At 51.6% G+C, this 25,363-nt stretch overlaps 3 protein-coding genes across 10 annotated transcripts in view; 1 reads left to right on the top strand and 2 right to left on the bottom strand.

The window, feature by feature from the left end:
• SMARCC2 (SWI/SNF related BAF chromatin remodeling complex subunit C2) overlaps positions 1 to 13,148 on the top strand; it is a 26,146-nt gene extending 12,998 nt beyond the window's left edge. Inside the window, exons 15-29 of one of the 6 annotated variants that reach the window (XM_017853243.1) lie at positions 225 to 338; positions 1,213 to 1,366; positions 2,044 to 2,136; positions 2,372 to 2,488; positions 2,583 to 2,645; positions 3,328 to 3,586; positions 3,831 to 3,992; positions 5,045 to 5,109; positions 5,342 to 5,477; positions 5,559 to 5,725; positions 7,062 to 7,196; positions 9,790 to 10,171; positions 10,766 to 10,849; positions 11,129 to 11,194; positions 11,731 to 13,148. In XM_017853243.1, coding sequence (XP_017708732.1) covers positions 225 to 338; positions 1,213 to 1,366; positions 2,044 to 2,136; positions 2,372 to 2,488; positions 2,583 to 2,645; positions 3,328 to 3,586; positions 3,831 to 3,992; positions 5,045 to 5,109; positions 5,342 to 5,477; positions 5,559 to 5,725; positions 7,062 to 7,196; positions 9,790 to 10,171; positions 10,766 to 10,849; positions 11,129 to 11,194; positions 11,731 to 11,807 — 2,074 coding nt within the window. In that variant the 3' untranslated portion in view covers positions 11,808 to 13,148. Of the gene's footprint in view, positions 1 to 224; positions 339 to 1,212; positions 1,367 to 2,043; positions 2,137 to 2,368; positions 2,489 to 2,582; positions 2,646 to 3,327; positions 3,587 to 3,830; positions 3,993 to 5,044; positions 5,110 to 5,341; positions 5,478 to 5,558; positions 5,726 to 7,061; positions 7,197 to 9,789; positions 10,172 to 10,765; positions 11,195 to 11,730 lie in introns of all 6 variants that reach the window. The other 5 variants (XM_017853242.1, XM_017853244.1, XM_017853238.1 and 2 more) reach the window with 5 other exon arrangements.
• An 813-nt stretch (positions 13,149 to 13,961) lies between these two features.
• On the bottom strand, positions 13,962 to 17,933 carry MYL6 (myosin light chain 6). 2 transcript variants are annotated; one of them, XM_017853248.1, is made up of 7 exons: positions 17,795 to 17,933; positions 17,511 to 17,538; positions 16,495 to 16,638; positions 16,073 to 16,246; positions 15,219 to 15,296; positions 14,870 to 14,914; positions 13,962 to 14,152 (listed from the first exon to the last, which is right to left on the bottom strand). In XM_017853248.1, the coding sequence occupies exons 1-6, from the start codon at positions 17,795 to 17,797 to the stop codon at positions 14,886 to 14,888; spliced, it is 456 nt and encodes a 151-aa protein (XP_017708737.1). In that variant the 5' UTR covers positions 17,798 to 17,933; the 3' UTR covers positions 13,962 to 14,152; positions 14,870 to 14,885. The 2 variants fall into 2 exon arrangements, with proteins under 2 accessions (XP_017708737.1, XP_017708738.1); XM_017853249.1 differs by lacking the exon at positions 14,870 to 14,914 and having other exon boundaries at positions 17,795 to 17,882.
• Positions 17,934 to 18,171: 238 nt separating this feature from the next.
• MYL6B (myosin light chain 6B) lies at positions 18,172 to 23,724 on the bottom strand. Of its 2 annotated transcripts, XM_017853247.1 has the most exons (8): positions 23,514 to 23,724; positions 22,054 to 22,276; positions 21,307 to 21,334; positions 20,948 to 21,091; positions 20,557 to 20,730; positions 18,607 to 18,684; positions 18,417 to 18,454; positions 18,172 to 18,272 (listed from the first exon to the last, which is right to left on the bottom strand). In XM_017853247.1, exons 2-7 carry the CDS (start codon positions 22,228 to 22,230, stop codon positions 18,426 to 18,428), a joined length of 630 nt encoding a protein of 209 aa, XP_017708736.1. In that variant the 5' UTR covers positions 22,231 to 22,276; positions 23,514 to 23,724; the 3' UTR covers positions 18,172 to 18,272; positions 18,417 to 18,425. The 2 variants fall into 2 exon arrangements, with proteins under 2 accessions (XP_017708736.1, XP_017708735.1); XM_017853246.1 differs by lacking the exons at positions 18,172 to 18,272; positions 18,417 to 18,454; positions 18,607 to 18,684 and having other exon boundaries at positions 20,387 to 20,730.
• Positions 23,725 to 25,363: the final 1,639 nt, after the last annotated feature.

The raw sequence follows: 25,363 nt of genomic DNA, 5'->3' as shown, positions 1-25,363 counted from the left end.
AAAAAAAAAAAAAAAAAAAAAAAGAAAACACCATCTAGGAAAAGTAAGACCTATCTGAAACCCTTTCATCTAGCACATAGCAGGCACTCAGTGTATTGAGTCAAATAATCTACTTTTTTCCACCTTTATCATGCAGGAGAAGTTGTTAGCTCTCTTACCATTTTTTCCTTTAGCCCTTTAACAAACATTTATTTTTTTTCTTGTTTCTCTCTCTCTCTTCTAAGCTACCTGGCCTATCGAAACTTTATGATTGACACTTACCGACTGAACCCCCAAGAGTATCTTACCTCTACCGCCTGTCGCCGAAACCTAGCGGGTGATGTCTGTGCCATCATGAGGTGGGTCTTGTGGCTGAGGGGAAGGGGGTACATGAGGATGCCTGCCTATGGATGTGTTTTGACAACAGTAGAGATGCCAGCAAGGAACATAGAGGAGCAGGCAGAAAAAAACACCTCTAGAGAAAGGTGAAGTACAGGTTTGGGAATGAATGACTTGAGGGATTAGCAGTGGCATTCTCTGAAGTGTAGAATATAGGACAAAGAAGGAGCACGTGTGTAATTGAAAGCTACTGGTTCAGGCCAGGTGTAGTGGCTCATGCCTATAATCTAAACATGTTGGGAGACCAAGGTGGGAGGATTGCTGGAGGCCAGAAGTTCGAGACCAGCCTGGGCAAAATGGCGAAACCCTATCTCTACAGAAAATGCAAAAAAGTTAGCTAGGCGTGGTCGCACGTGTCTGTGCTCTTAGTGACTCAGGAGGCTGAGATAGGAGGATCACTGAGCCCTAGAGGTGGAGGCTGCAGTGAGCGGTGATCACACCACTGCACTTTAGCCTCTCAGAGATAGAAAAAAAGAGAGAAGGAGAGAGAGGGAGAGGGAGGGAGGGGGGAGGGAGGAAGGGCAAAGAAAAAAAAGAAAAGAAAAGAAAGAAACTGGTTCAGTTTTACTAGCTATTCAGGAAGAAATGTTCAGTAGGTAGGTGGATATAGAGATTGGCCCAGGCTGGAGATGTAGACTTGGGTGTCACTGGCATTTAGGTGGTAAATGAACAACTGGAGTAGGTAAAATTTCCTAAGGAGTACAATGAACAGAGGAAAAGGCCAGGGTTGCGTGGGGAAGGGGTTTATGCCCCAACTTCTACCCCCAGTTTTCCTCTTTCTCGTGCACCTTTCTGGCTATCCGTGTGACACTGTCTCTGCTTCTCTCCACACAGGGTCCATGCCTTCCTAGAACAGTGGGGTCTTATTAACTACCAAGTGGATGCTGAGAGTCGACCAACCCCAATGGGGCCTCCGCCTACCTCTCACTTCCATGTCTTGGCTGACACACCATCAGGGCTGGTGCCTCTGCAGCCCAAGACCCCTCAGGTAGGGTGAGGTGCTATGGGGACGGGGCAGGGTTGGGAAGATTGGGCTTCTTTGAACTTTTCTTTTTCTGGTTTTTAGGCTAATGGTTCAGGAGTGTTTTGAGGCTTCTTCCTTTTCCATGGGATGCAAAGGGCCACAGGAATCAGCCCCATGTGTTTAGCACCCTCTCTTAGCCTTTGTACCTAAGGCTGTAATTGCTGAGGGAGAAGAGATTATCCTTTTACTCAAGGAGCAGACAGGCTAATGTAGGGGATTCAATAGATAGTAAAAAATGGCTTAAAATTAACTTGCATGAAATTTTAAACTTTGTCATCTTTGCCACATTTTTTCATTTTGCCTCATAATTATCACTTTCTTTTTTTTTTTTTTTTTTCCATTTTCACTTCATCCATTATAAAATTTAGGAAGAAGGTTATGTGGCTTGCCCAAGGTCACAGAGTACCAAATCTAGGATTAGAACATAATTGTCCAGCTCCTAAGAGAACCTGTAAAGATAATGTGAATATATATGGATATCATGCCAATGACATGTCTTACTAATCATGAAGGGAACATGGAACAGTGGCATGAGTGCCCCCAGAGCTTGCGGGCCGCCCAGCATTTGGTCTTGAGGCCTCCAGGGCCTTGGCCTGGTCATTTCCTGCCCAGCCTCCATGACGCCAAGCTCTGTCCCCCAGGGCCGCCAGGTTGATGCTGATACCAAGGCTGGGCGAAAGGGCAAAGAGCTGGATGACCTGGTGCCAGAGACGGCTAAGGGCAAGCCAGAGCTGGTAGGTGGGGTGCAGACCCTGCTGGGCTGCTCATTTGCCCCTTTATTGGGGGGCCCCTGCCCGGGAAGAAGAGACATGAGAGCAGAGGAACTACAGCAGTAAGGGAGGAAGTCCCACCCAGGGGTGTCCCTGGCTTTGGGAAAGAAGCTCCTTCTGTCTGTTTTTTCTCTCTGTCAGCCCCTGGCTCCCAGTGGTCACTTGTACTCACCTCTTTCTTTCCCTCCACAAATAGCAGACCTCTGCTTCCCAACAAATGCTCAACTTTCCTGACAAAGGCAAAGAGAAACCAACAGACATGCAAAACTTTGGGCTGCGCACAGACATGTACACAAAAAAGAATGTTCCCTCCAAGGTAGGAGGTGGGGGCCGACTTTAGGGGTAGAGAATGCTCACTCCTCAGAGGTCACAGGCTCCTCTCTTCTGACCTGCCTGTGTTTCCCCTGCAGAGCAAAGCTGCAGCCAGTGCCACTCGTGAGTGGACAGAACAGGAAACCCTGCTTCTCCTGGAGGTAATTGGGGCAAAGAAAAGAGTTTTTCTCTGGAAACAGAAGTGGGCTCCGTGTAGAGGCTCACACCTGTAATCCCAGCACTTTGGGAAGCCAAGGCAGGAGGATTGCTTGAGCCCAGGAGTTCGAGATGAGCCTGAACAACATAGTGAGACTCTGTCTCTATGAAAAATTTTAAAAATTAGCCAGGTGTGGTGGCACACACCTGTGGTCCCAGCTACTCAGGAGGCTAAGTGGGAGGATTGCCTAGGAGGTCAAGGCTCCAGTGAGCTGTGATCATACTACTGCACTCCAGCGTGGGTGACAGAGTGAGACAAGACCCTGTTTCAAAAAACAAACAAACAAAAAAAGAAAACAGACATGTTGAAGTTGCTGGCCACACTTGTGAGTGAGGAGAGATCGTGGAGTTTGGCATGAGCAGAGCATGATCTTGCCCTGTCTCTCCCGTTCCCAATGCCTGTTGCACCTGCCCCAGGGACCAGCTCCAGGCTGGGGATTTGGGCCATTTCATTAACTTCATATCCTTTCTTAGTGCTACTTCAAGATCCCTCTTGGACCTAGCAGAGTACACAAATACCAGAACATAGAGAGCTTTGAAACCAGCTGCCCTTAGTAGGATGGGGGGAGTCGGCCTTCGAGAAAAGTGGCTAAGTAAGCGGAGTTATGTCTCCACCACTACCACCAGGCACTGGAAATGTACAAAGATGACTGGAACAAAGTGTCCGAGCATGTGGGAAGCCGCACACAGGACGAGTGCATCTTGCATTTTCTTCGTCTTCCCATTGAAGACCCATACCTGGAGGACTCAGAGGCCTCCCTAGGCCCCCTGGCCTACCAACCCATCCCCTTCAGTCAGTCGGGCAACCCTGTTATGAGCACTGTTGCCTTCTTGGCCTCTGTCGTCGATCCCCGAGTCGCCTCTGCTGCTGCAAAGTCAGCCCTAGGTAATGGGGGTGGGCGGTTCCACCTGGCCTTCTTAGTTTGCTTTTGAAGGGCTAGTTACTCAGACTGAATCCTCTCAAGTTTGGCTGCCCTGCTGGCCTTGTCTGTGCGGGCCTCAGCTCAGGCATCTGTCTAGGCTCCATGCTGGCTTAGATGAAGACATGGGCTTGTGAGTAAGCTTTTGCAGGGATTGCCAGAACTGTCCCCCTGCGCCACTCCCAGCCTCATCCTTTCTGGGTCTTACAGAGGAGTTCTCCAAAATGAAGGAAGAGGTACCCACGGCCTTGGTGGAGGCCCATGTTCGGAAAGTGGAAGAAGCAGCCAAAGTAACAGGCAAGGCGGACCCGGCCTTCGGTCTGGAAAGCAGTGGCATTGCAGGAACCACCTCTGATGAGCCTGAGCGGATTGGTAAGGCCAGGCAGGTTCCCACATTTCTTGCCTTTCACAAGAGCCGGAGCCACCCTGGCCTCCCTGTGCCATTTCTGCCTCAAGTTGGCATCAGAGCACAACATGAATGAGAAAATCGGTAGGGTTTTTATTTTCCCCATGAGTTTACCTCAGGGGCTCTGGACCCCTACTGGTCCTCTCATGAAGATTTTGGGTAGAAAAATCTTGGCTTGTAGAAGGGGCTATTAGAAAAGTCTTGTGAAGGCCGGGCGTGGTGGCTCACGCCTGTAATCCCAGCACTTTGAGAGGCTGAGGCGGGTGGATCATGAGGTCAGGAGTTCAAGACCAGCCTGGCTAAGATGCTGAAACCCCGTCTCTACTAAATATACAAAAATTAGCTGGGCGTGGTGGCATGCACCTGTAATCCTAGCTATTTCGGAGGCTGAGGCTGGACAATAGCTTAAACCTGGGTGCCAGAGGTTGCAGTGACCCAAGATCAAGGCCACTGCACTCCAGTCTGGGTGACAAAGCAAGACTTCGTCTCAAAAAGAAAAAAGTCTTGTGAAGGCTGGGCACAGTGGCTCATGCCTGTAATCCCAGTACTTTGGGAGGCTGGGGTGGGCAGATCATTTGAGCCCAGGAGTTTGAAACCAGTCTGGGCAACGTGGCAAAATCCCGTCTCTACAAAAAATACCAAAAAAATTAGCCAGGTGTGGTGGCGTGCGCCTATAGCCTCAGGTACACAGGAGGCTGAGGTGAGAGAATCACTTGAGCCCAGGAAGTCAAGGCTGCAGTGAACCATGATTGTGCTACTGCACTCCAGCCTGGGCGACAGAGTGAGACCCTGTCTCAAAAGAAAAAAAACAGGTGTTATGGAGAAGCTGGGTGCAGAGGCTCACACCTGTAGTCCAAGCTGCTCAGGAGGCTGAGGTAAGAGGATTGCGTGGGCCTAGGAGTTTGAGACCAACCTGGGCAACACAGCAAGAGCCTGTCTCTTAAAAAAAGAAGAGTGTTAGACACAGACAGACGACTGTGTATTAGACATTTCCTATTTTCCTTTCCCATGGGCCCAGAGGAGAGCGGGAATGACGAGGCTCGGGTGGAAGGCCAGGCTACAGATGAGAAGAAGGAGCCCAAGGTACAGAGGGATTGCTGGGAGCTGCAGGGGCTGCGTGCAGCACTGTGGTGATGGGGGAATTGGCCTTGTTCAGCTTAGGTGGGCAAGGGCTGGTTTTGGACAGGGTTGTCTCCTAGAATGAAATCACCTCCGAAGTAAGAGGAATAAATTTAGTTCCCTGTCTGGCCCCTCTGTGTGAGAACTAATCACCCCAATCCCTGATAACTCTCCTTTTCTGTCACTGGAATTTCAGGAACCCCGAGAAGGAGGGGGTGCCATAGAGGAGGAAGCAAAGGAGAAAACCAGCGAGGCTCCCAAGAAGGATGAGGAGAAAGGGAAAGAAGGTGACAGTGAGAAGGAGTCTGAGAAGAGTGATGGAGACCCAATAGGTGAGCCTCCCACAAGGGTAGGTGGGGGTGCAGGGAAGAGAGGTGAAACTGTGGGCTAACTTAACCCTTGTCCTGGCCCAGTCGATCCTGAGAAGGAGAAGGAGCCAAAGGAAGGGCAGGAGGAAGTGCTGAAGGAAGTGGTGGAGTCTGAGGGGGAAAGGAAGACAAAGGTGGAGCGGGACATTGGCGAGGGCAACCTCTCCACCGCTGCTGCTGCCGCCCTGGCTGCTGCCGCAGTGAAAGCCAAGGTGAGGCCAGACCTTGAAGACCTCAGGGAAGAAAATGCCCACTTCTCTAATCTCATGTCACTTAGAGGAAATCCTTCCTCACTCACACCTTAAATAATGCTGACCTATTTATTTTTTTTTTTTAATCTCTGGAGGAGGTAAAGTTGGTCATCCCTTCTCTAAGCTTTAAAAAATATGTCACGATTGGGCCTGTTTTCAACCCTGTCGGTATTTCATTCCGTGTTACCCTTTGCCACAGTATCTCCATGTTCTTTTTTTGAGACAGAGTTTTGCTCTGTCAGATCTCGGCTCACTGCAGCCTCCACCTCCCAGGTTCAAGTGATTCTCCTGCCTCTGCCTCCCGAGTAGCTGGGATTACAGGCGCACAACACCATGCCTGGCTAACTCTTTGTATTTTTAGTAGAGACGGGGTTTCACCATGTTGACCAGGCTGGTCTTGAACTCCTGACCTCAGGTGATCCACCTGCCTTGGCGTCCCAAATTGCTGGAATTACAGGTGTGAGCCACCACACCCAACCTCCATGTTTTATTTATTTATTTATTTTTTGAGATAGAGTCTCACTCTGTTGTCCAGGCTGGAGTGCAGTGGCACAATCTCGGCTCACTGCAACCTCCACCTCCTGGGTTCAAGCGATTCTCCCACCTCAGCCTCCCGAGTAGCTGGGATTACAGGCACTTGCCACCATGCCTGGTTAATTTTTGTATTTTTAGTAGAGACGGGGTTTCACCCTGTTGCCCCAGGCTGGTCTCGAACTCCTGGACTCAAGGGATCTGCTCGACTCAGCATCCCAAAGTGCTAGGATTACAGGCATGAGCCACCCCACCTGGCCAAAATAATTTAATTTGTTAAAAGGCTGGCCACAGTGGCTCACACGTCTAAGTAATCCCAGGACTTTGGGAGGCTGAGGCAGGTGGATCACCTGAGGTTGGAAGTTTGAGACCAGCCTGGCCAACATGGTGAAACCCTGTCTCTACTAAAAACACAGAAATTAGCCGGCGTGGTGGCGCATGTCTGTAATCCCAGCTACTGGGGAGGCTAAAGCACGAGAATTGCTTGAACCCATGAGGCGGAGTTTACAGTGAGCTGAGATCATGCCACTGCATTCCAGCCTGGGCAGCTGTCTCAAAAGAGTGAGACTGTCTCAAAAGAAAAAAAAAAAAAGACACGGTGGCTCACACCTATCATCCCAGCACAAAAAAAGTCAAGCCCTTTCACCATGAGTTGTTACCACAGCAAGTTTGTTCTTATACCTGCCAGCATCCACCCTACCTTTCTTCTGTATTGTCTTCAGTTGGGTCCTCCCACTGATGTGTTGTCTCATTCCTCCTTCCCTAGCACTTGGCTGCTGTTGAGGAAAGGAAGATCAAATCTTTGGTGGCCCTGCTGGTGGAGACCCAGATGAAAAAGTTGGAGATCAAACTTCGGCACTTTGAGGAGCTGGAGACTATCATGGACCGGGAACGAGAAGCAGTGAGTAGCAGGAGCCCTAGAACCCTGCTGTGCTGTGCCTCAGTTTAAAATCAGAGGGGCGTGTGTGTGTGTGTGTGCGCGCGCGCGTGCGAGCGTTTCAGTGAAAGAGATATAAGCAACAGCGGGGAAAGCCTGAGACTGACAGGGCTTCAAAGCAGAGCAGGGCAGGAGTAGGGCAGCCAGTTAAGGACAGTTAAGTGGTCTCACAAGTGAAGTCTGGGGACTGAGGTCCCACAGAAGGTCAGCTCCATGAGGCAAGGACTCTAGTTGGTTGTTTTGATTGCTGCATCACCAGGTCCTTGAACAGTGCTTGACCCATAGTAGACTCAAATAGTGATTGAGTAAGTGGGCTTAAGGAACGATGAGAGAGAGGGTTAGGGCCTCAGATCCAGGAGGTGAACTTGGAAAGGGAATGGAACAGACATAGTGTTGAACCATTTTATCTTTGGAGGACATAAAAAGAAACAGACGATAGGGACCAGGCATAGTGGCCCACATCTGTAATCACAGTACTTTGGTAGGCTGAAGCAGAGGATCACTTGAGCCCAGGAGTTCAAGACCAGTCTGGGTAACATAGTGAGATCCCTGTCTTGACAATTTATTTTATTTATTTATTTATTTATTTATTTGAGACAAGAGTTTCGCTCTTGTTGCTCAGGCTGGAGTGCAATGGTGCGATCTTGGCTCACCACAACCTCTGCCTCCTGGGTTCAGGTGATTCTCCTGCCTCAGCCTCCCCAGTAGCTGGGATTACAGGCATGTGCCACCATGCCCAGCTAATTTTGTTTTTTTTTTTTTTTTTTTGAAGCGGAGTCTCGCTCTGTCGCCCAGGGCTGGAGTGCAGTGGCCGGATCTCAGCCACTGCAAAGCCTCCGCCCCCGTGGTTCACGTCCTTCTCCTGACTCAGCCTCCAAGTAGCTGGGACTACAGGCACCGCCACCACAACCCGGCTAATTATTTTGTATTTTAGTAGAGACGGGTTTCAACCGTGTTATGCCCGGATGGTCTCGATCTCTCTGACCATCATGATCCGCCGCCACTGGTCTCGGCCTCACCAAAGTGCTGGGAATTACAGGCGTGAGCCACCGCACCCGGCCTTGTATTTTTAATAGAGATGGGGTTTCTCCATGTTGGTCAGGCTGGTCTCGAACTCCCAATCTCAGGTGGGTGGCCCACCTCTGCTTCCCAAAGTGTTGGATTACAGGTGTGAGTCACCACGCTTTTTTTTTTTTGAGATGGAGTCTCACTCTTTCGCCCAGGCTGGAGTGCAGTGGTGCAATCACAGCTCACTGCAACCTCCGCCTCCTGGGTTCAAGCAATTCTCCTCCCTCAGCCTCCCAAGTAGCTGGGATTACAGGTGTATGCCACCATGCCCAGCTAATTTTTGTATTTTTAGTAGAGACAGGGTTTCACTGTGTTAGCCAGGATGGTCTCAAACTCAACCTTAGGTGATCCGCCCGCCTCAGCCTCCCAAAGCCCTGGGATTACAGGCAAGAGCCACCGTGCCCAGACCAAAAAATTTTTTAAAATAAACAAATTAGCCGGGCGTGGTGACGTGAGCCTGTGGTCCCAGCTACTCAGCAAGCAGAGGTGGGAGGATCGTTTGAGCCCAGGAGGTCAAGGTTGCACTGAGCCATGTTTGCACCATTGCACTCCAGCCTGGTTGACAGAGTGAGACCCTATCTCAAAAAAAAAAAAAAAGAAAGAAATAAAAGATAGGGATCTCAGAGAACTTAAGGTTTAATGATAGACATCAAATGAATATACAATATGGAGACATCAGAAACAGTTAAGAAGGTTTAAAGTATCTGACAAATTCACGTTAAGAGATTGCACATCGGCCGGGCATGGTGGCTCATGCCTGTAATTCCAGCACTTTGGGAGGCTAAGGCGGGTGGATCACAAGGTCAGGAGCTCGAGACCATCCTGGCTAACACGGTGAAACCCTGTCTCTACTAAAGAATAAAAAATGCAAAAAATTAGCGTGACATGCTGGTGCACACCTGTAATCCCAGCTACTCGGGAGGCCGAGGCAGGAGAATTGCTTGAACCAGGGAGGCAGAGGTTGCAGTGAGATCACACCACTGTACTCCAGCCTGGGCAACAGAGTGAGACTCAGTCTCAAAAAAAAAAAAAAAAAGAGAGAGATTGCACATCAAGTTTCTAAGTCCTGAGATCATAAAATAAAGCTAAAGCTCAGAGGCAAATGAATTGATCTGGGATAGCTTCCTGAGAACAGTGAGTTTTTAGTGAATTTTGAAGTAAGAAAAGAACTTGAGTTGACAAAAGGAACTGGAAGCATTTTCCAAAACAAGGTAATGGCAAGTTCAGAGCTTTGTAGCTGAAGTGAACTGGGACCAGGTTAAAGTCATTGCAATAAGAAACCATGTAGGCACCCAGGAGACATAAAGGTCATGGGAATTTGCACGAAGTGGGGTGGGGAGGACAGAGGAGGCACAAGCGTAAGATGTAGATTTTGGGAACCTTCTGATTGAGAGGCAGGATCTTTCAGAAGAAGACAAAGCAGGGGTCAAGGCATTTGCCTTTGGGATCGGCTGAAAATTGGATAACAATACTCAATTGGCACTGGCAGCTGGAGTATCAGAGGCAGCAGCTCCTGGCCGACAGACAAGCCTTCCACATGGAGCAGCTGAAGTATGCGGAGATGAGGGCTCGGCAGCAGCACTTCCAACAGATGCACCAACAGCAGCAGCAGCCACCGCCAGCCCTGCCCCCAGGCTCCCAGCCTATCCCCCCGACAGGGGCTGCTGGGCCACCCGCAGTCCATGGCTTGGCTGTGGCTCCAGCCTCTGTAGTCCCTGCTCCTGCTGGCAGTGGGGCCCCTCCAGGAAGCTTGGGCCCTTCTGAACAGATTGGGCAGGCAGGGTCAACTGCAGGGCCACAGCAGCAGCAACCAGCTGGAGCCCCCCAGCCTGGGGCAGTCCCACCAGGGGTTCCCCCCCCTGGACCCCATGGTAAGTGTTATGTTCCAGAACTTTTGTTGACTAGAAGAATCCAGGTGAATGTCTCAGTTCCCCACAAAGGGAATACAAGATGAGTCTGGAGATGAGGTTAGCCTTAATTTCTATAGATGGGCCTATGTTCTCTTAGGCCCCTAAACCAGCAGGAATCCTTCCCCAAACTCGAGAGCTTTGGAATTTTGTTCACTTACTCTAGTGTCAGAAAAAGGGAAGACGGTGCCAAGGAATGGCTAGATTATCCTTGTTTGTAAAAGTGAGTTATTCTTTGGGAGGCAGAGGCGGGTGGATCACGAAGTCAAGAGATCAAGACCATCCTGGCCAACACATGGTAAAACCCCATCTCTACTAAAAATACAAAAATTAGCTGGGTATGGTGGTGGGCGCATGTAGTACCAGCTACTCGGGAGGCTGAGGCAGGAGATTGCTTAAACCTGGGAGGCGGAGGTTGTAGTGAGCCAAGATAGTGCCACTGCACTCCAGCCTAGCGACAGAGTGAAACTCCGTCTAAAAGAAAAATAAAAAAGAAAAGGTGAGTTGTTAAGCAACATTTTATACCTAACTTTCTCCATCTCTCATCTTTATTCTCAGGCCCCTCACCGTTCCCCAACCAACAAACTCCTCCCTCAATGATGCCAGGGGCAGTGCCAGGCAGCGGGCACCCAGGCGTGGCGGGTAATGCTCCTTTGGGTTTGCCTTTTGGCATGCCGCCTCCTCCTCCTCCTCCTGCTCCATCCATCATCCCATTTGGTAGTCTAGCTGACTCCATCAGTATTAACCTCCCCCCTCCTCCTAACCTGCATGGGCATCACCACCATCTCCCGTTTGCCCCGGGCACTCTCCCCCCACCTAACCTGCCTGTGTCCATGGCGAACCCTCTACATCCTAACCTGCCGGCGACCACCACCATGCCATCTTCCTTGCCTCTCGGGCCGGGGCTCGGATCCGCCGCAGCCCAAAGCCCTGCCATTGTGGCAGCTGTTCAGGGCAACCTCCTGCCCAGTGCCAGCCCACTGCCAGGTGAGAAGGGGCCAAGAGGGGAGAAGGGTGAGGGAGAGGGGTCCACATGGAGGGAGGGTGAGCGGGCAGGTGGGGAAGAGGTCAGGTACTAGACTTTCCACAATCTTTTTTGAACACTCTGGTAAAATTAGAATACAGGAGGAAGGGCCTCTTTGGCTGTCCTCCACCAGTCCCCAGCCTGGCAGCTGCCACCTTTGGGATGGTATTGGGGCCTTTCACTGGTGGGTCATGGAGCAATCCTGTGGCAGAGAGCATCTCAGTTGTAAACTTGAAAAGCAGCTGTTTGCATGATGATTGATTATCATCCCTTTGCTTATTCCTATCACGTTCAGATGCCCCATTTAGAGAGTCTCCTTTCTATCAGTTTTTCTCAGTATGAGGTAGAAGAGGGTGTTGGGAACAGAAGTTGAACATTGTGGGTACCTCATTCATCCACCCAACCACTGCATGCCATGCCCGGTTCTGTCTGTGTTGGTCTGGGTCTGGAGCCCTCTCTCCTGCGCACTCTAACTGATTCATCTTACTTTTCTCCACAGACCCAGGCACCCCCCTGCCTCCAGACCCCACAGCCCCGAGCCCAGGCACGGTCACCCCTGTGCCACCTCCACAGTGAGGAGCCAGCCAGACATCTCTCCCCCTCACCCCCTCTGGAGATCACGGTTCCAGGAACAGCCCTTCCCCCACCACTGGGACCCTCCCCAGCCTGGAGAGTTCATCACTACGTAAGGAAAGCTCCTTCCGCCCTTCCAAAGCCCTCACCATGCCTAACAGAGGCGTGCATTTTTATATCAGATTATTCAAGGACTTCTGTTTAAAAGATGTTTCTAATGTCTGGGAGAGAGGATAGGATGGGAATGCTGCCCTAAAGGAAGGGCTGGTGAAAGGTGTTTATACAAGGTTCTATTAACCACTTCTAAGGGTACACCTCCCTCCAAACTACTGCATTTTCTATGGATTAAAAAAAAAAAAAAAGTAGATTTTAAAAGCCACATTGGAGTTCCCTTCTACCCACTAAAAAATAACCAATTTTTACATTTTTTGAGGGGGAGTGAGTTTTAGGAAAGGGGAATTAAAATTCCAGGGAGAGCTCTGGGGATAGAACAGGGTGCAGATTCCGTCTCTCCCCAAGCCCCTTTTTAGTGACTGAGTCAAGGCCCCAGCTCCCCTACCCCCACCCTACACTGAGCTTATTCGAGTTTATTCGTACTAATGATCCCTCCTGCGGCTTCCTCATTGTTGCTGTTGTAGGCCACCCCAGCTCAGCCAATGATTCTCTTCCCTCTGAATGTCAGTTTTGTTTTTAAAAGTCACCTGCTTAGTTGATGTCAGCGTATGTGTATTTGGTGGGGAAAACCTAATTTCGGGGATTTCTGTGGTAGGTAATAGAAGAAAGGGCAGTGGGGGCTGTTCTCCTTCCTTCCCTGGGCTGTATCCATGGACTCCTGGAAGGCGCAGAGAAGGGAACTGTAAGAGGATGCGAAGTTTTAAAACCTGAAATTGTTTTTTAAAGCACTTAAGCACCTCCTTATTATGACTTGGTGGGTGACCCCTTAGCCTCCTCCCTCTCCCACCAAGACTGTGAGAACTTCAGCTGATAGCTGGGGGCTCCCCAGATGAGGATGCAGGGATTTGGGAGCAGTGGAAGAGGGTGCCCAACCTTGGGCTGGACCAACCCTTGGCTCGGAGCTCAACTCTGCTTCCTTCATTCCTGCTCCACGTCCCAGCTCCTCCCCTGTGACTGGAAGGCAGGTGTGCCTCCAGGTTCTGCACTGGTTCTTCTTGGTTCCTCCCGCCAGGCCCTTTGTTCCTTATGTCCCCGTGTTTCTCTCCCTCTGCGTCTTAGCACCTTTCTTCTGTTCAAAGTTTTCTGTAAATTTTCTTTTTCTTTTTTTCTTTTTTTTTCTTTTTTCTTTTCTTTTTTTTTTTTTTATAAATTAATTTGCTTTCAGTTCCATCTTGTGGGTGCATTCTGTGTTCTTCTTACCTGTGGCTGTCAGGCAGGGGGATTGGGATTGGAGCAGCTTTCCTGGAGTCCTTCACAGCGGCGTTTACCTGGGCCGGAGAGACATTCTGCAAGCCACAGACAGGGCCTACAGACACTGCGCCTCCCCACAAAACACGAACAGCAGCATAGATGTCAAGACTATGTGCTGGTATAGGAGCAGAGGCTCTCACCTGCCCTAAAAGCTGTTTAAGACTTGGAAGGACATTCCCACAATAATGGAATTTTGTGTCTTTATCCCTTCAGAAGTAGTGGTTTCACTCCTCCCTTATTATAAAGGGAGGAGGCGGCCCCTTACCTTCTTTTGTTGTTATTGGCCCTTCGCCCTGCTAAGGTGATGGACAGGCTTAGGCAGTGCTAATAATGGCCTGGCTTTAGCTCCAATAAACACTCCACAGGCTTCCCCACAAAAGGCCTTATTGGGAGCTTGGGAGGACGGGGGCCAGATTTAAGGAGCTGGAAGGCTAGGAGAAGACAGCCTGATATGGAATGGAACAGGGATGGCCAGCCTTGGTCCTACCAGGATCTAGGTAGGACCAATCTAGGTGGGAGATTTCCTAATCTCCCAAGAGGTAGCTTGTTTAAGATGGATGAATGGGGCCAGCAGTTTTTAAATGAAGCCCAGACGGCTAGTACAGGGCCTTCCTTCCTCAGCTTTCCTCAACCCCTGCACCATTGACCTTGGACTCTGCCTCAGGGCAGAAATCATCACCACCTCACCTTCTTCCCCTTTACCCTGTTCAGGAAAGAAAGCAGAACCGAACCGAGGGCCCAGAGAGCAAGTTTATTTGGTGAATGCTGACGGCAAACATCATCCAAGAGAGACAAGATGGGAAAGGTGCTGAGACAAGAGAGCCTAGGGAAACTTCAGGCTAGATACAAAATTCACACAGGGAAAGGCACGGAGTCGGGAGACTGGGAGGGTCCTCAGCCATTCAGCACCATGCGGACGAGCTCTGTGGAAAGGAAAGGTGGAATGAGCCAGGGAACAGGGCTGTGGAGGGGTACACCAAGGGCCAGGGGACTACAAGACTGCAAAGGTAGCATAAGAGGGAACATGCCCACAGCAACCAACCCTGGGGTCAGTTTGCAGAGGAGCCACCTTGAGTCTGACCAGTTCTCCCTGCCCCTAGCTCCCCTCCCACCAGCTGTTAGTCCCCCACCCCACCCTGAGCAGCAAGAACACAGCAGAGGCAGAAAAGTTCTTAACTACACCTACAGCTACTGTCAGCCACTGGCGGGAGGAGAGGACAAGAGTTTTGGGTTAGGGTACCTCCAAGCTGCCCAGCAAGGGAAGGGGAAAGGACTGTTCAGCTATAGCAGCAGAATGGGGCAGGCAACCCATACCCCTCTATGCCAGCTACCCATGCTCCAGGGCCAGAAGGTCACCCTAAAGCCAGACTGGTATACAGACTGGTGAGAGTTCCCAGACACCAGCACCCAGGGCCCTATAAGTAAAACCTCAGTGCCCATTCTAGAAGTAAGGAGCTACCTTACCCCCAGGCTGTATTCCTCTATGAGGAATCCCTCCCCTCCCTAGTCAGCTCCATGCAGAAACATGCCAGGAGGAAGTCAGATGGTAGTAGGGTAAGGGCAGGGGATAAAGAGCACAGGTTGAGGAAAAAAGAAACACTGGGGAGATCAACTAGAGGAGAGGCTGGGAGGAGCCGTACCCGCCCCATGGGCCCGTCACCCCGACAGGATATGCCTCACAAACGCTGCAGGAAGGAAGAGACATTCATGGTGAAGACAAGACACAGACATGGGGTGAGGGGTCAGGCGGTGGGGACAGACATTCCATTATTTCACTTCTCATTCCTTCCCACCCTCTACAATACTACCCCTTCCTTTCCTGTTACACCCCCCTGACCTCCCACTCCTGGGCTGGGCTGGGCAGGGCCCTGCACCTTGCCTCCTGGCTCTTTTTGGAGCCCAAGTCCAGGGATAGGGAAAGCCCCAAACACTATATTTGACCTGCCCCATACGGCTGCTTCCTCCAAGAAAGCGTAGTTCACCCCTTACCTTCATAGTTGATACAACCATTGCTGTCCTCATGCCCTGCCACCAGCATCTCTACTTCTTCCTCTGTCATCTTCTCACCTGCAGGGGAAAGAAAAGCATCTTTGGGGGGACCAGGGCGCAGCGGTGGCCTCACGCCTGTCAAATTCCCAGCACTATTGGGCGAGGCCGAGACCATCCGACGCTAACACAGTGAAACCACTTGCTCTCTACTAAAAAAAAAAAAAAAAAAAAAAAAAAAAAAAAAAAAAAAAAGAACAAACTAGACCGGGCGAATGTGGCAGGTGCCCTGGAGTCCCAGCCACTTGGGAGGCTGAGCAGGAGAATGGCTGTTAAAACCCGCGGAGGCGGAGACTTGCAAGTGCGCTGAGACTCCGGCCACTGCACTCCAGCCCCCTGGGGGCGACAGAGGAGACTCCGTCTCAAAAAAAAAAAAAAAAAAGGGCAACCCAGGGCCCCGCGGAATAGCGCTAGCTGTAATCCCGCACTTTGGTGAGGCCGGGAGGCGGGCGGATCACGAGGTTCAGGACGATCGAGGACCCTCCTGGCTCACACGGTGAAACCCGTCTCTATAAAAATACAAAAAACTTAGGCCGGCCGCGGGTGGCGGGGCGCCTGTAGGTCCCAGCCTACTGGAGAGGCTGGAAGGCGGAGACAAAAAAAAGGGGCGGAACCCTGGAGGCGGGCTTGCCAGGAGCTGAGATCCAGCCAGTGCACTCCAGCCCTGGGCCGGCCACAGCGAGACTCCGTCTCAAAAAAAAAAAAAAAAAAAAAAAAAAAAGCATCTTTGTAATTGGGAGACAAGTGAGGAATTCAGGGTGGCATCTCAGCTCAAGGACAAGGACACAGAACCTTACCCAGTGTGACAAGAACATGCCGGATTTCAGCACCCATGACGGTGCCATTTCCTTCCTTGTCAAACACCCGAAGTCCTTCGACATAATCCTCATAGGTGCCCTGGTCCTTGTTCTTGGCCACTGTCTGCAGCATGGGCAGAAAGTGCTCAAAGTCCAGCACCTTCACATTCATCTCTGCCATAAAGGAGGTGGAAGTGTCAGGCCAGAGAAGTAACACAAGTTCTTAGGACAGGGAATAATAGAGACCTCAACTGAACAGAGAGATGAGAGATGACTCCCTCCTATAAGCAGGGAAATCCATGGAAATCCATGGGATTTGCTAATCCAGACTTTGAGTTTGGGGCCTATGAGGATAAAGGGAAGCTCTTAGCTGAAGAACTGTGGGCCCATGACCACACAGAGTTGTTCTTGAGGCCCCTCACCATCACTCTTGGGGTTCCCCAGGACCTTGAGCACCTCGGCGTTGGTAGGGTTCTGGCCCAGGGCCCTCATCACGTCCCCACACTGGCTGTACAGGATCTTGCCATCACCTGTTCGGTCAAACAGCTGGAAGGCCTCCTTGAACTCTGAGGATTCAGATGAATGTCAACACAGGATTTGAGGGTTAACCCAAACCCTACCTCAGAGCCTGCTGCCCATTCAACTTTGATCATGCTGAGGAAACCAGATATCTGCACCAAACTGTACACCGAAGTCTACTTAAGAGGGATCTATTTATCTTCCTCCCAACTCAGGTGTCCTATATAGAGCCTTCCTCCCCCTCTGGCAGCCTGGTAACATCCATTTACACACCTCCCTCTGCCTGCAGCAGACCTGCCAATCTCCACTGCTGCTACTACACTTCTCTGGGCAGGAATTCGCCACCGCCCAGTCTCAGTCCTGTCCTTATAAGGAAGTGAGAGCAGCAGCCTGGGACTAGGGTCATCCCAACCTGCCACTTCGCACCCCTCCAGTACAAAGAGAACTTCCAGAGGGTAGAGCTACAGTCATATCCTTAGCAAACTCCCCTGTCCTGTCCCCATCTGCACAGAATATCAGGTCACTGCTCTACAGTGTTCACAACTGCAAGCTGGGAGGTCAGGGGCAGTTATCACAGGAGGAGAAAAAAGAAGTAGTTGATTAAGGGACAAAGGAGCTCAGGCAGCTTTATACACCCTCCCCAGACCCCACACACAGCAGGCATTAGCTGACCAAGTTTTTTCACATACCCACACCACCTAAAACTCACCCAGTGCTTGGGACTCAGATCTAGAGTGGAAGGGGAGGGAGGAAGAAAGTGAGAAAAGAAAATGGAGGATCCAAAAGAAGAGAAAATAATCCAGGGGGTAATCCCATAGGGGTGCTAAAGAGATGATAGATTAAGATTAGAGGATAGGTGCTGGGGGGCGGGTGTCCCTCTCCCTAAGGGTGACCTCGGTAGGGATCAGTGATAACCTACCTGCGGTCTGGTCTTCGGTGAAGTCACACTGCTCAGAGAAGAGGGAACTGGTCAGCATCTGAATGCCAATCCCCCGAGTTTCTATCCCAGCCCCACAAACTCCTGTTTCAGGCTGCAGACTCGCTTCCCCGCAGGATAGGGCCCCAGGCTTTCCAACCCCACCTCCAACCTTTCGGGTCCTCAGGTTCCCTTTGCCTCCTACCCCTGCCTTCTCCTCGTCCCCCACCCGTCTCTTCCCACCTCTCGCCCCCAATCCTGCCCATCTCCCAGGACCTGGGCCCCACCATCTTGGCTGCTCAGCTCTGCGGGACCTTTTCCTGCAGTAATGGCTCCGACTCTCGGCCCAACCCTAGTCTTAGTACGTCCCAATGACGTCACCCTCAGCGGACTCAGCCAATAGGAACCGTGACCTGGGTTTATGCAGATGATTGCTACATTAGTAATGAAGTGGGTGGGGCCCGCCGTCCTTTCTCCAGCCCTACCTGGGCACAGAACCGCTCCGGGATGGGAGTGGGGGGGTGGGGCACAATTAATCTGCGCCTCCCAACAGCAGGAATATCGGAGGACTGGAAGAAGAGAGAGCCCTCTTTTCCCGCCCTCTCCTCCTAGCACCCTCCCCGTCTCCCCCTGCTCCCCCAACCATGAAAAAAATAGTCTGAAACCAAGAGAGGAACCCAGTCTTTATTTTGAAACAATAGGTGGCCTCCTGGTGGCTGGAACGTGCTTCCGCCTGCGGGGCCCAGTGTCCGGACCCCACTGGATCTGTGGAAAAAAACGAAAGTTGCCAAGCGCTGGAGCCCGCGCAGCAACCGGGCAGCAGAACGAACTCCGCTACTTTTCTATGCTGGCTGAGAAGCGCGGGAGATTTGCCTCTTAAGGCGTGGTGAAGGGGTGGGAAGGCCCTACCTGTAGCACTCAGACGCTTAGGATGTGTTTCAAGAAGGCTGCAGAGAGAGGAGGCAAGAGGGGCTTTAGAAGCAGGCCTCTGGATAATACATCTGACTCTAGGTAATTCAGGGGTGCCCCCGCCCACACGCGGCAAGACGCCGGGCTCCCCTCCTCCCCCGGCCCCGCTCCTGCTTTTTTGGCTCCTCACCCTCGTAGTTGATGCAGCCGTTGCTGTCCTCATGTCCTGCCAGAACAGTCTCCACCTCCTCCTCAGTCATCTTCTCTCCTGAATCCCAGACACAACGTCTAAGGCCCTGGTTTCCCTCCTTCACTCACCCAGGCAACGCTTTTTTCCGAGACGTTGTTTCGCTCCTGTCACCCAGGCTGGAGTGCAGTGGAGCGATCTCGGCTCACTGCAACCTCCGCCTCCCGTGTTTAAGCGATTCTCCTGCCTCAGCCTCCCGAGTAGCTGGGACTACAGGCTCCCGGCTAATTTTTTGTATTTCTGGTAGAGATGAGGTTTCGCCATGTTGGGCAGGCTGCTCTTAAACTCTTGACCTCAGGTCATACACCTGCTTCGGCCTCCTAAAGTGCTGGGATTACAGGTGTGAGCCACCGCCCCTGGCTTTTTCCATGTATTTTTGTAAACAATAATATGAACATAACAATTGTAATTTTTTTTGTTTGTTTGTTTTTAGATAGGGTCTCCCTCTGTCACCCAGCTGGAATGCAGTGACATCATCATGGCTCACTGCAACTTCCACCTCCTGGGCTCCAGTGATTCACATCAGCCTTCGAAGTAGCTGGGACTACAAGTGTACACCACCATGCCTGGCTAATTTTTTTATTTTTTTGTAGAGACATGGTTTTGCCATGTTGCTCAGGCTGGTCTCAAACTCCTGAGCTCAAATGATCTGCCCACCTCCGCCTCCCAAAATGCTGAGATTACAGGTGTGAGCCACCACGCCTGGCCTTGTAATCTTTTTTTTTTTAATAGAGAATGAATCTCACTATGTTGCCCAGGCTGGTCTCGAACTCCTGGGCTCAAGCGATCCTCCTGCCTTGGCCTCCTAAAGTGCTAGGATTACAGGAGTGAGCCACTGCGCCCGGCCAGGCCACGCTGTTTTGTTTTTTGTTTTTTTTTTTTTGAAACTGAGTCTTGCTCTTGTAGCCCAGGCTGGAGTGCAGTGGCACGGTCTCAGCTCACTGCAACCTCCACCTCCCGGGTTAAAGCGATTCTCCTGCCTTAGCCTCCCGAGAAGCTGGAATTACAGGCACCCACCATCATTTTTGTGTTTTTAGTAGAGATGAGGTTTCACCATGTTGGCCATGCTGGTCTCGGTCTCAAACTCCTGACCTCAAGTGATCTGCCTACCTCGGCTTCCCAAAGTGCTGGGATTACAGGCTTGAGCCACCATGCCGGCCTTTTTTTTTTTTTTTGAGACAGAATCTTGCTCTGTCCCCCAGGCTGGAGTGCAGTGGTGTGGTCTTGGCTCACTGCAACCTCAGACTCCCGGGTTCCAGCGATTCTTCTGCCTCAGCCTCCTGGGTAGCTGGGACTACAGGCATGTGCCACCATGCCCACCTAATTTTTGTATTACTAATAGAGACGGGGTTTCACCATGTTGGCCAGGCTGGTCTCAAACTCCTGAGCTCAGGTGATCCGCCCGCCTTGGCCTCCCAAAATGCTGGGATTAGAGGCGTGAGCCACTGCACCTGGCCAGGCCACACTCTTTAGAGTCTCCCACCCTGGAGACTTCTCATAGCCTCAGTCCTCAAGGGAATCCTCCCTAGTCATGGATGCTTCTTGCTTTCCATTTCACCCTAGTACTGGTGAAAGTATTGACTGACAAGGAAACAATTCCAGGAGGTTAAGAGACTTGTACCAGAACACACAACCCACACGTCTCTTCCAAAACGAAAATTCAGATTTCCTGCCTCATCCCTTTTCCTCTGTCCTCTGGAAGGCACTTTAGACTCTGGAAGAGCAAGTCCTTCAGATTCTACCCCCACAGCTCTGACCTTCTCAGTCTCCTGCTGACAACCTGCAGGATAGTAATCCTCCTGCTGGCTCTGCTTATCTGGCCAGTCTTTTTTCTGGCCCACCCCATTCCCCTCTCCACTCTAAAGGAGTTCTGGTCCCCCTTGCCTGCCTCACCAAGGGTGGTGAGAACATGTCTGAGCTCTGCTCCCATGACTTTGCCGTCCCCCTCCTTGTCAAACACACGAAGCCCCTCCAAGTAGTCCTCATATGTGCCTTGGTCCCGGTTCTTGGCCACTGCCTGGAGCATGGGCAGGAAAGTTTCAAAGTCCACACGCCGGGACTTCAGCTCTGGAGGTTGGAGAGAGATGAAGGAGAGGTCACTGTAGTATCACGTAGGACCCGGCTCCCAACCCTACCACAATGCTTTCATCCTGTTCAGCATTTAGGATATTTTCCTGCTTCTGTGTTTGACAGTTTTTGAAGTCCTGAGATCCACCTCATTCTTTGTTACCAACATCCAACTTTTGAAAACTAAAAACCCGAATTGTTCCAAGGGTCCCCTCACCATCACTCTTGGGGTTCCCCAGGACCTTGAGCACCTCGGCGTTGGTGGGGTTCTGGCCCAGGGCCCTCATCACGTCCCCACACTGGCTGTACAGGATCTTGCCATCCCCTACTCGGTCAAACAGCTCGAAGGCCTCCTTGAACTCTAAGGTATAAGGAAGGGTCAGTGTAGACACTGATTAGGGGTTCCCATCACCCCCAGACAGAAGGGAATTTCAGAAACTATGTGAACAGAACAAGGGAGGAAAAGAGGACTAGTCTGGGAGTTTTCAAGGTCGGGACTGGGGTTAGGGGAATAGAAAGAGAATCTGACCAGGGGATTGGGGACTGGACAGTGGGCTTAGACCAGCTTCTCCTCACCCTCCAGCTGGTCCTTGTTAAACTCGATCTGTGGAAGAAAAAAGCAGGTGGGGAGAGATGACAGTTTATTCAGTCCCTCTCCAGCACTCCTCCCAACCAACTGGCAGCCACTTCTGAGGAGGGGCCCAAAGGGACCAGGCTGGAAGCCCAGCCACCTCAGTCCCATTCCCAGCTCTGGGCCTTGGGAGAATCCCAAGAAGAGGAATTACAGTGGGGAGGGTTTCCTGGGAACAGGGTTAATCCCATGCCACCTGTTTCCCTCCCTCCATTGCCCTGAGCCCTGCATCCCTCACATAACTGGGGGCTGAACAAAGGCTAAATTTACCCCTGGCCCCCAGCTGTGATTGTCTAACAAGTCTGTCCTCTTCAGCCTCCCCTCCTGGAGTTCAGAGCTGCAGGCCTTTTGAGTTGAATCACCAGCCAGGGGCAGGCAACAGCTCTTTTCCCTTCACCTTGAAACTGTCCTCAGAACCCAGATGTTCCCCATCTAAGAGTCCCTGCCTCCAGCAGGGGGTAAGTGAGTGTGCATGTGCTGTACACACATGGTTATAGGTTAGAGGGAGAGAAGAGCAAAGACAACAGCAGAGTCATAAGCCTGGATGCTTCCAAATGGGGAACTAAGGGAAAACCCCAATCTCATTCCAGGGTTCATTGATTCCCTACCTTCTAGATACCCCCAATCCCCTAGGCTGTACCCCACCCTCAAACCACCCCCTCCAATTCTATCTTCACTTTCCAGAGACTCACCACCACTTTGGAGAGATCGATTGGAGGCTCCTGGGTTTTCTGAGGGGCCTGGGGGACAGCTGGCTCAGCTTTGCTCTTGGCTGGAGGAGCCCCTGCTGCTGCTGCTGGCTTAGCAGCAGGTTTGGAGATGGAGGGCCCTGCCGGTTTCTTCACGGGAACATCTTTCTTGGGAGGCATGATGTCCGGTGGCCAAAGGACAGTGTGTGGACGGGGGCACCCATCTCTGTTTAAATAGCCAGGGAGTCTGGGATGTCAAGGGGCGGGGGCAGGGGCAGGGAGCCAGTTGGCTGTGGCGAGGATGAGGTAGAGGAGAGATATAACCGTCTGCCCTCACTCCCCTGGCCTCCTATGGTTCAGGACTCCTGCCCCAAGGTCTTCTTCCCTCTGTTCCCTCATCCCCAAAGGCTGTCCAGAAAAGAAAAATGTTTCCTTTAGGGGCAGGGGAGGAAGCTAGGGACTGCCCAGAATGAGAGGTAGTTAACCTCCAGGGTGAGGATAGGATGCTTGCACTGAGATGGGGGTGGTGAGGCAAAGCAGGTCATCCAGCAGCTTTAGTCTTCTTGAGGGGTGGGGTGAGGGGTAGCAGTCAGGGAGGCTTGTGTGAACTGGAACAAGTTAAAGTGTGGTCTGGGAGCAATGACAAAAACAAGCAGCCCATCTGCCCAGCCCCTCCACTCCTTTCTGACCATGGCTTTGTAAAGAGCAGGGGTAGTTAACCATAGAGTCTAATAATCCCTAATACTTGTAGTTCCTGAGCCCGCACCCAGCCAAGAATTGAAACTATTCACAGTATAAAGGAAGAATAGTCATAGAAACAGGAGTGTGACATCCCTCATTGTCTCCTAGTGCGCAGTGTTGTTTTGGGGAAGGAGTCGGGGCAAAGATCAGGTTGAACATCTGCTACCCATTCTTCCATGGAAGGACCTTCTTCCACAAGCCCACTGTCATTCAAGACAAACAAAAGGTAGGGCGCTTGCTGAACCTGTGGGGACCCTATGGTGGCACCTGAGAAGGGCGGGCTCTGGGAGATGGCTTAAATTCCCTAATCCAAGAGGATGTGGGCACTCCTATGGCCTCCATGAGTATTCACCCCACAACCAGGGGTATAATAAAAATCCTGACTCAGGGGCCAGGTCACAAACCTTGCCGGGGGCACTGGGAGAGAGTCCAAGTTGGCGGACGTTTGGGAGTGGGGAGGGGTTGCGGCCTACTTTTGTTCTGGGGGAAATTAGGAAAGGATTTAGGTAGCATTCTGAGGAAGATAGCAGTGACTCCACTTAGGCCCCGGGGTTGATGCTGGGTCTCCCATTCGCAAAACAGTGTCTGAATCTCATTACTGCAAACTGTCCCATTTTTACAAAATACATCACACACACGACACACAGACACACACACACACACTCACGTACACCCCACTAAACCTTAAAGAAAGCGGCCCTCCTCAGCCCCCAAAAACTCACCCTGCGGGGTCCGCGTCTGGGGCTGGGGAGGGGGCGGGGCACAGCGCGGCCCCTAGCCCTGAAGGGTTAATTCCGACGGCCGCGGAGCATGCCGGGAGTCGTAGTCCCCAGCGGGCTCACGGGATACGCGGCGCTCTAGATTGCAGCTGAGGCTAGGGCGGTGGCTTCCGGCCCTTGGCGGCGCTTGGTGACTCAGTGTCCTTCTATGTCCCGGAACTGAAAGGCAATGAACAATTTCCAATCCACCCCAACCCTAAAACCCTGCAGGGTCCCTAGGGTATCCCTCCTACTTAGTCCTGGCCGGCTCCTAGTCTCGGGAGGCGGGGTGGGGGAGCGGGGCAGATGTTTTCCTGGACCTACTGCTGAAAGAACTCCGAACCAGGGGAAAGGTTGAGGCTGCAGCAGGCAGCGTGGAGGTCAGATAGCTGGAAGCACTTACGGCCCCGGGGAGAGCGGCTGCGCTCTCTTTCGCTTCCTCTCGCGGTTTGGTAGGAAAAAAAGAGGCCTCAGAATAGTTTTTTGTTTTTTTTTTTGAGACGGAGTCGCCCAGGCTGAGTGTAGTGGCCGGATCTCAGCTCACTGCAAGCTCCGCCTCCCGGGTTTACGCCATTTTCCTGCCTCAGCCTCCCGAGTAGCTGAGACTACAGGCGCCCGCCACCTCGCCCGGCTAGTTTTTTATATTTTTTAGTAGAGACGGGGTTTCACCGTGTTAGCCAGGATGGTCTCGATCTTCTGACCTCGTGATCCGCCCGTCTCGGCCTCCCAAAGTGCTGGGATTACAGGCTTGAGCCACCGCGCCCGGCGAGTAGTTTGTTTTTAATGAACTGGTTGCTGAAGTAAATGTTAAAATTTGCAATTAAGCCCAGTCACCTGCCCCAGCCTTCTGATCGAGGTTTCCATCCTGCGGCCGCATATGCGCCATCCTCCCCGGTCTTCATAGGTTCCTGAGCGGAGGGCTGGGCTTTGCAGACCTACTTTCTGAGGCACTTATGGTCAGCATTGGAGTTTACTGGTTCCCCTGGGCGTTGATCAGAGGATGGGAACCAGCCCGGCCGGGCCCACCTTCACTCACTGGATCAGTAAATACCCTGGTGGTGCACCTGGTGTTGGAGGCTGGGGCTGCACGGGCGTGTGAGGATTCGGTCAGAGCAGAAAACTCGGGCGAGGGCAGGGTGGTGAGGCACAGGTGAACTTTATGGGCAGTAAGTGAGGTTCACTGGTTGGGGAAAGTTTATTGGAAAGGTGGAAATGAATTGTACGACAGAAATAACGATGATAGTAAGTTAGCAACCATTTCTGGAGGCCACCATAGATCTGGTACCGATGAAGGGGCTAAATTATCTCAGAGGGTGCTCAAGTGCATGGGGTTCAGACGAGCCTGCTCATATTTGAAACCTGGTTCTACCAGGTGCTGGTTAGTGACCCTCAGCAGGTTTAGTTGTCTCTTCTGGGCCTCAGTTCCTCATCTATAAAATAATGATAATGGTACCTACCTCATAGGGCTCTTAGGAGGATTCGAAGTGTTATTATTGATAAAATAGGGCCGGGCTTGGTGGCTCACGCCTGTAGTCCCAGCACTTTGGGAGGCGAGGCAGGCTGGTCACCTGAGATCAGGAGTTCGAGACCAGCCTGGCCAACATGGTGAAACCCTGTCACTACTAAAAATGCAAAAAAAAAAAAAAAAAAAAAAAAAAAAAAAAAAAAAACCCAGGCGTGGTGGAAGGGCCTGTAACCTTAGCTACTTGGGAGGCTGAGGTAGGAGAATCACTTGAACCCGGGAGGTTGCAGTGAGCCGAGATTCCAGCACTGCACTCCAGCCTGGGTGACAGTGAGACTCCATCTCAAAAAAA

Source organism: Rhinopithecus bieti, unplaced genomic scaffold, assembly GCF_001698545.2.
Source record: "Rhinopithecus bieti isolate Rb0 unplaced genomic scaffold, ASM169854v2 scaffold_35950, whole genome shotgun sequence".
Taxonomy (NCBI): domain Eukaryota; kingdom Metazoa; phylum Chordata; class Mammalia; order Primates; family Cercopithecidae; genus Rhinopithecus; species Rhinopithecus bieti.
The sequence above is the reverse complement of the archived record's forward strand: the minus strand, read 5'-3'. Positions and strand labels throughout refer to the sequence as shown.

Excerpts from the sequence above, each read along its gene's own strand:
- MYL6 (XM_017853248.1), bottom strand. Across the intron at positions 16,247-16,494 it reads GGGGAACCCCAAGAGTGATG|AGATGAATGTGAAGGTGCTG; the intron begins GTGAGGGGCCTC and ends CCTTTATGGCAG. Across the intron at positions 14,915-15,218 it reads TGGTTGTATCAACTATGAAG|CGTTTGTGAGGCATATCCTG; the intron begins GTAAGGGGTGAA and ends TCCTTCCTGCAG.
- MYL6B (XM_017853246.1), bottom strand. The coding sequence starts at position 22,230 with ATGCCTCCCAAGAAAGATGTTCCCGTGAAGAAACCGGCAGGGCCCTCC. Across the intron at positions 21,335-22,053 it reads TCGATCTCTCCAAAGTGGTG|ATCGAGTTTAACAAGGACCA; the intron begins GTGAGTCTCTGG and ends TTTCTTCCACAG. Across the intron at positions 20,731-20,947 it reads GGGGAACCCCAAGAGTGATG|AGCTGAAGTCCCGGCGTGTG; the intron begins GTGAGGGGACCC and ends TCCAACCTCCAG.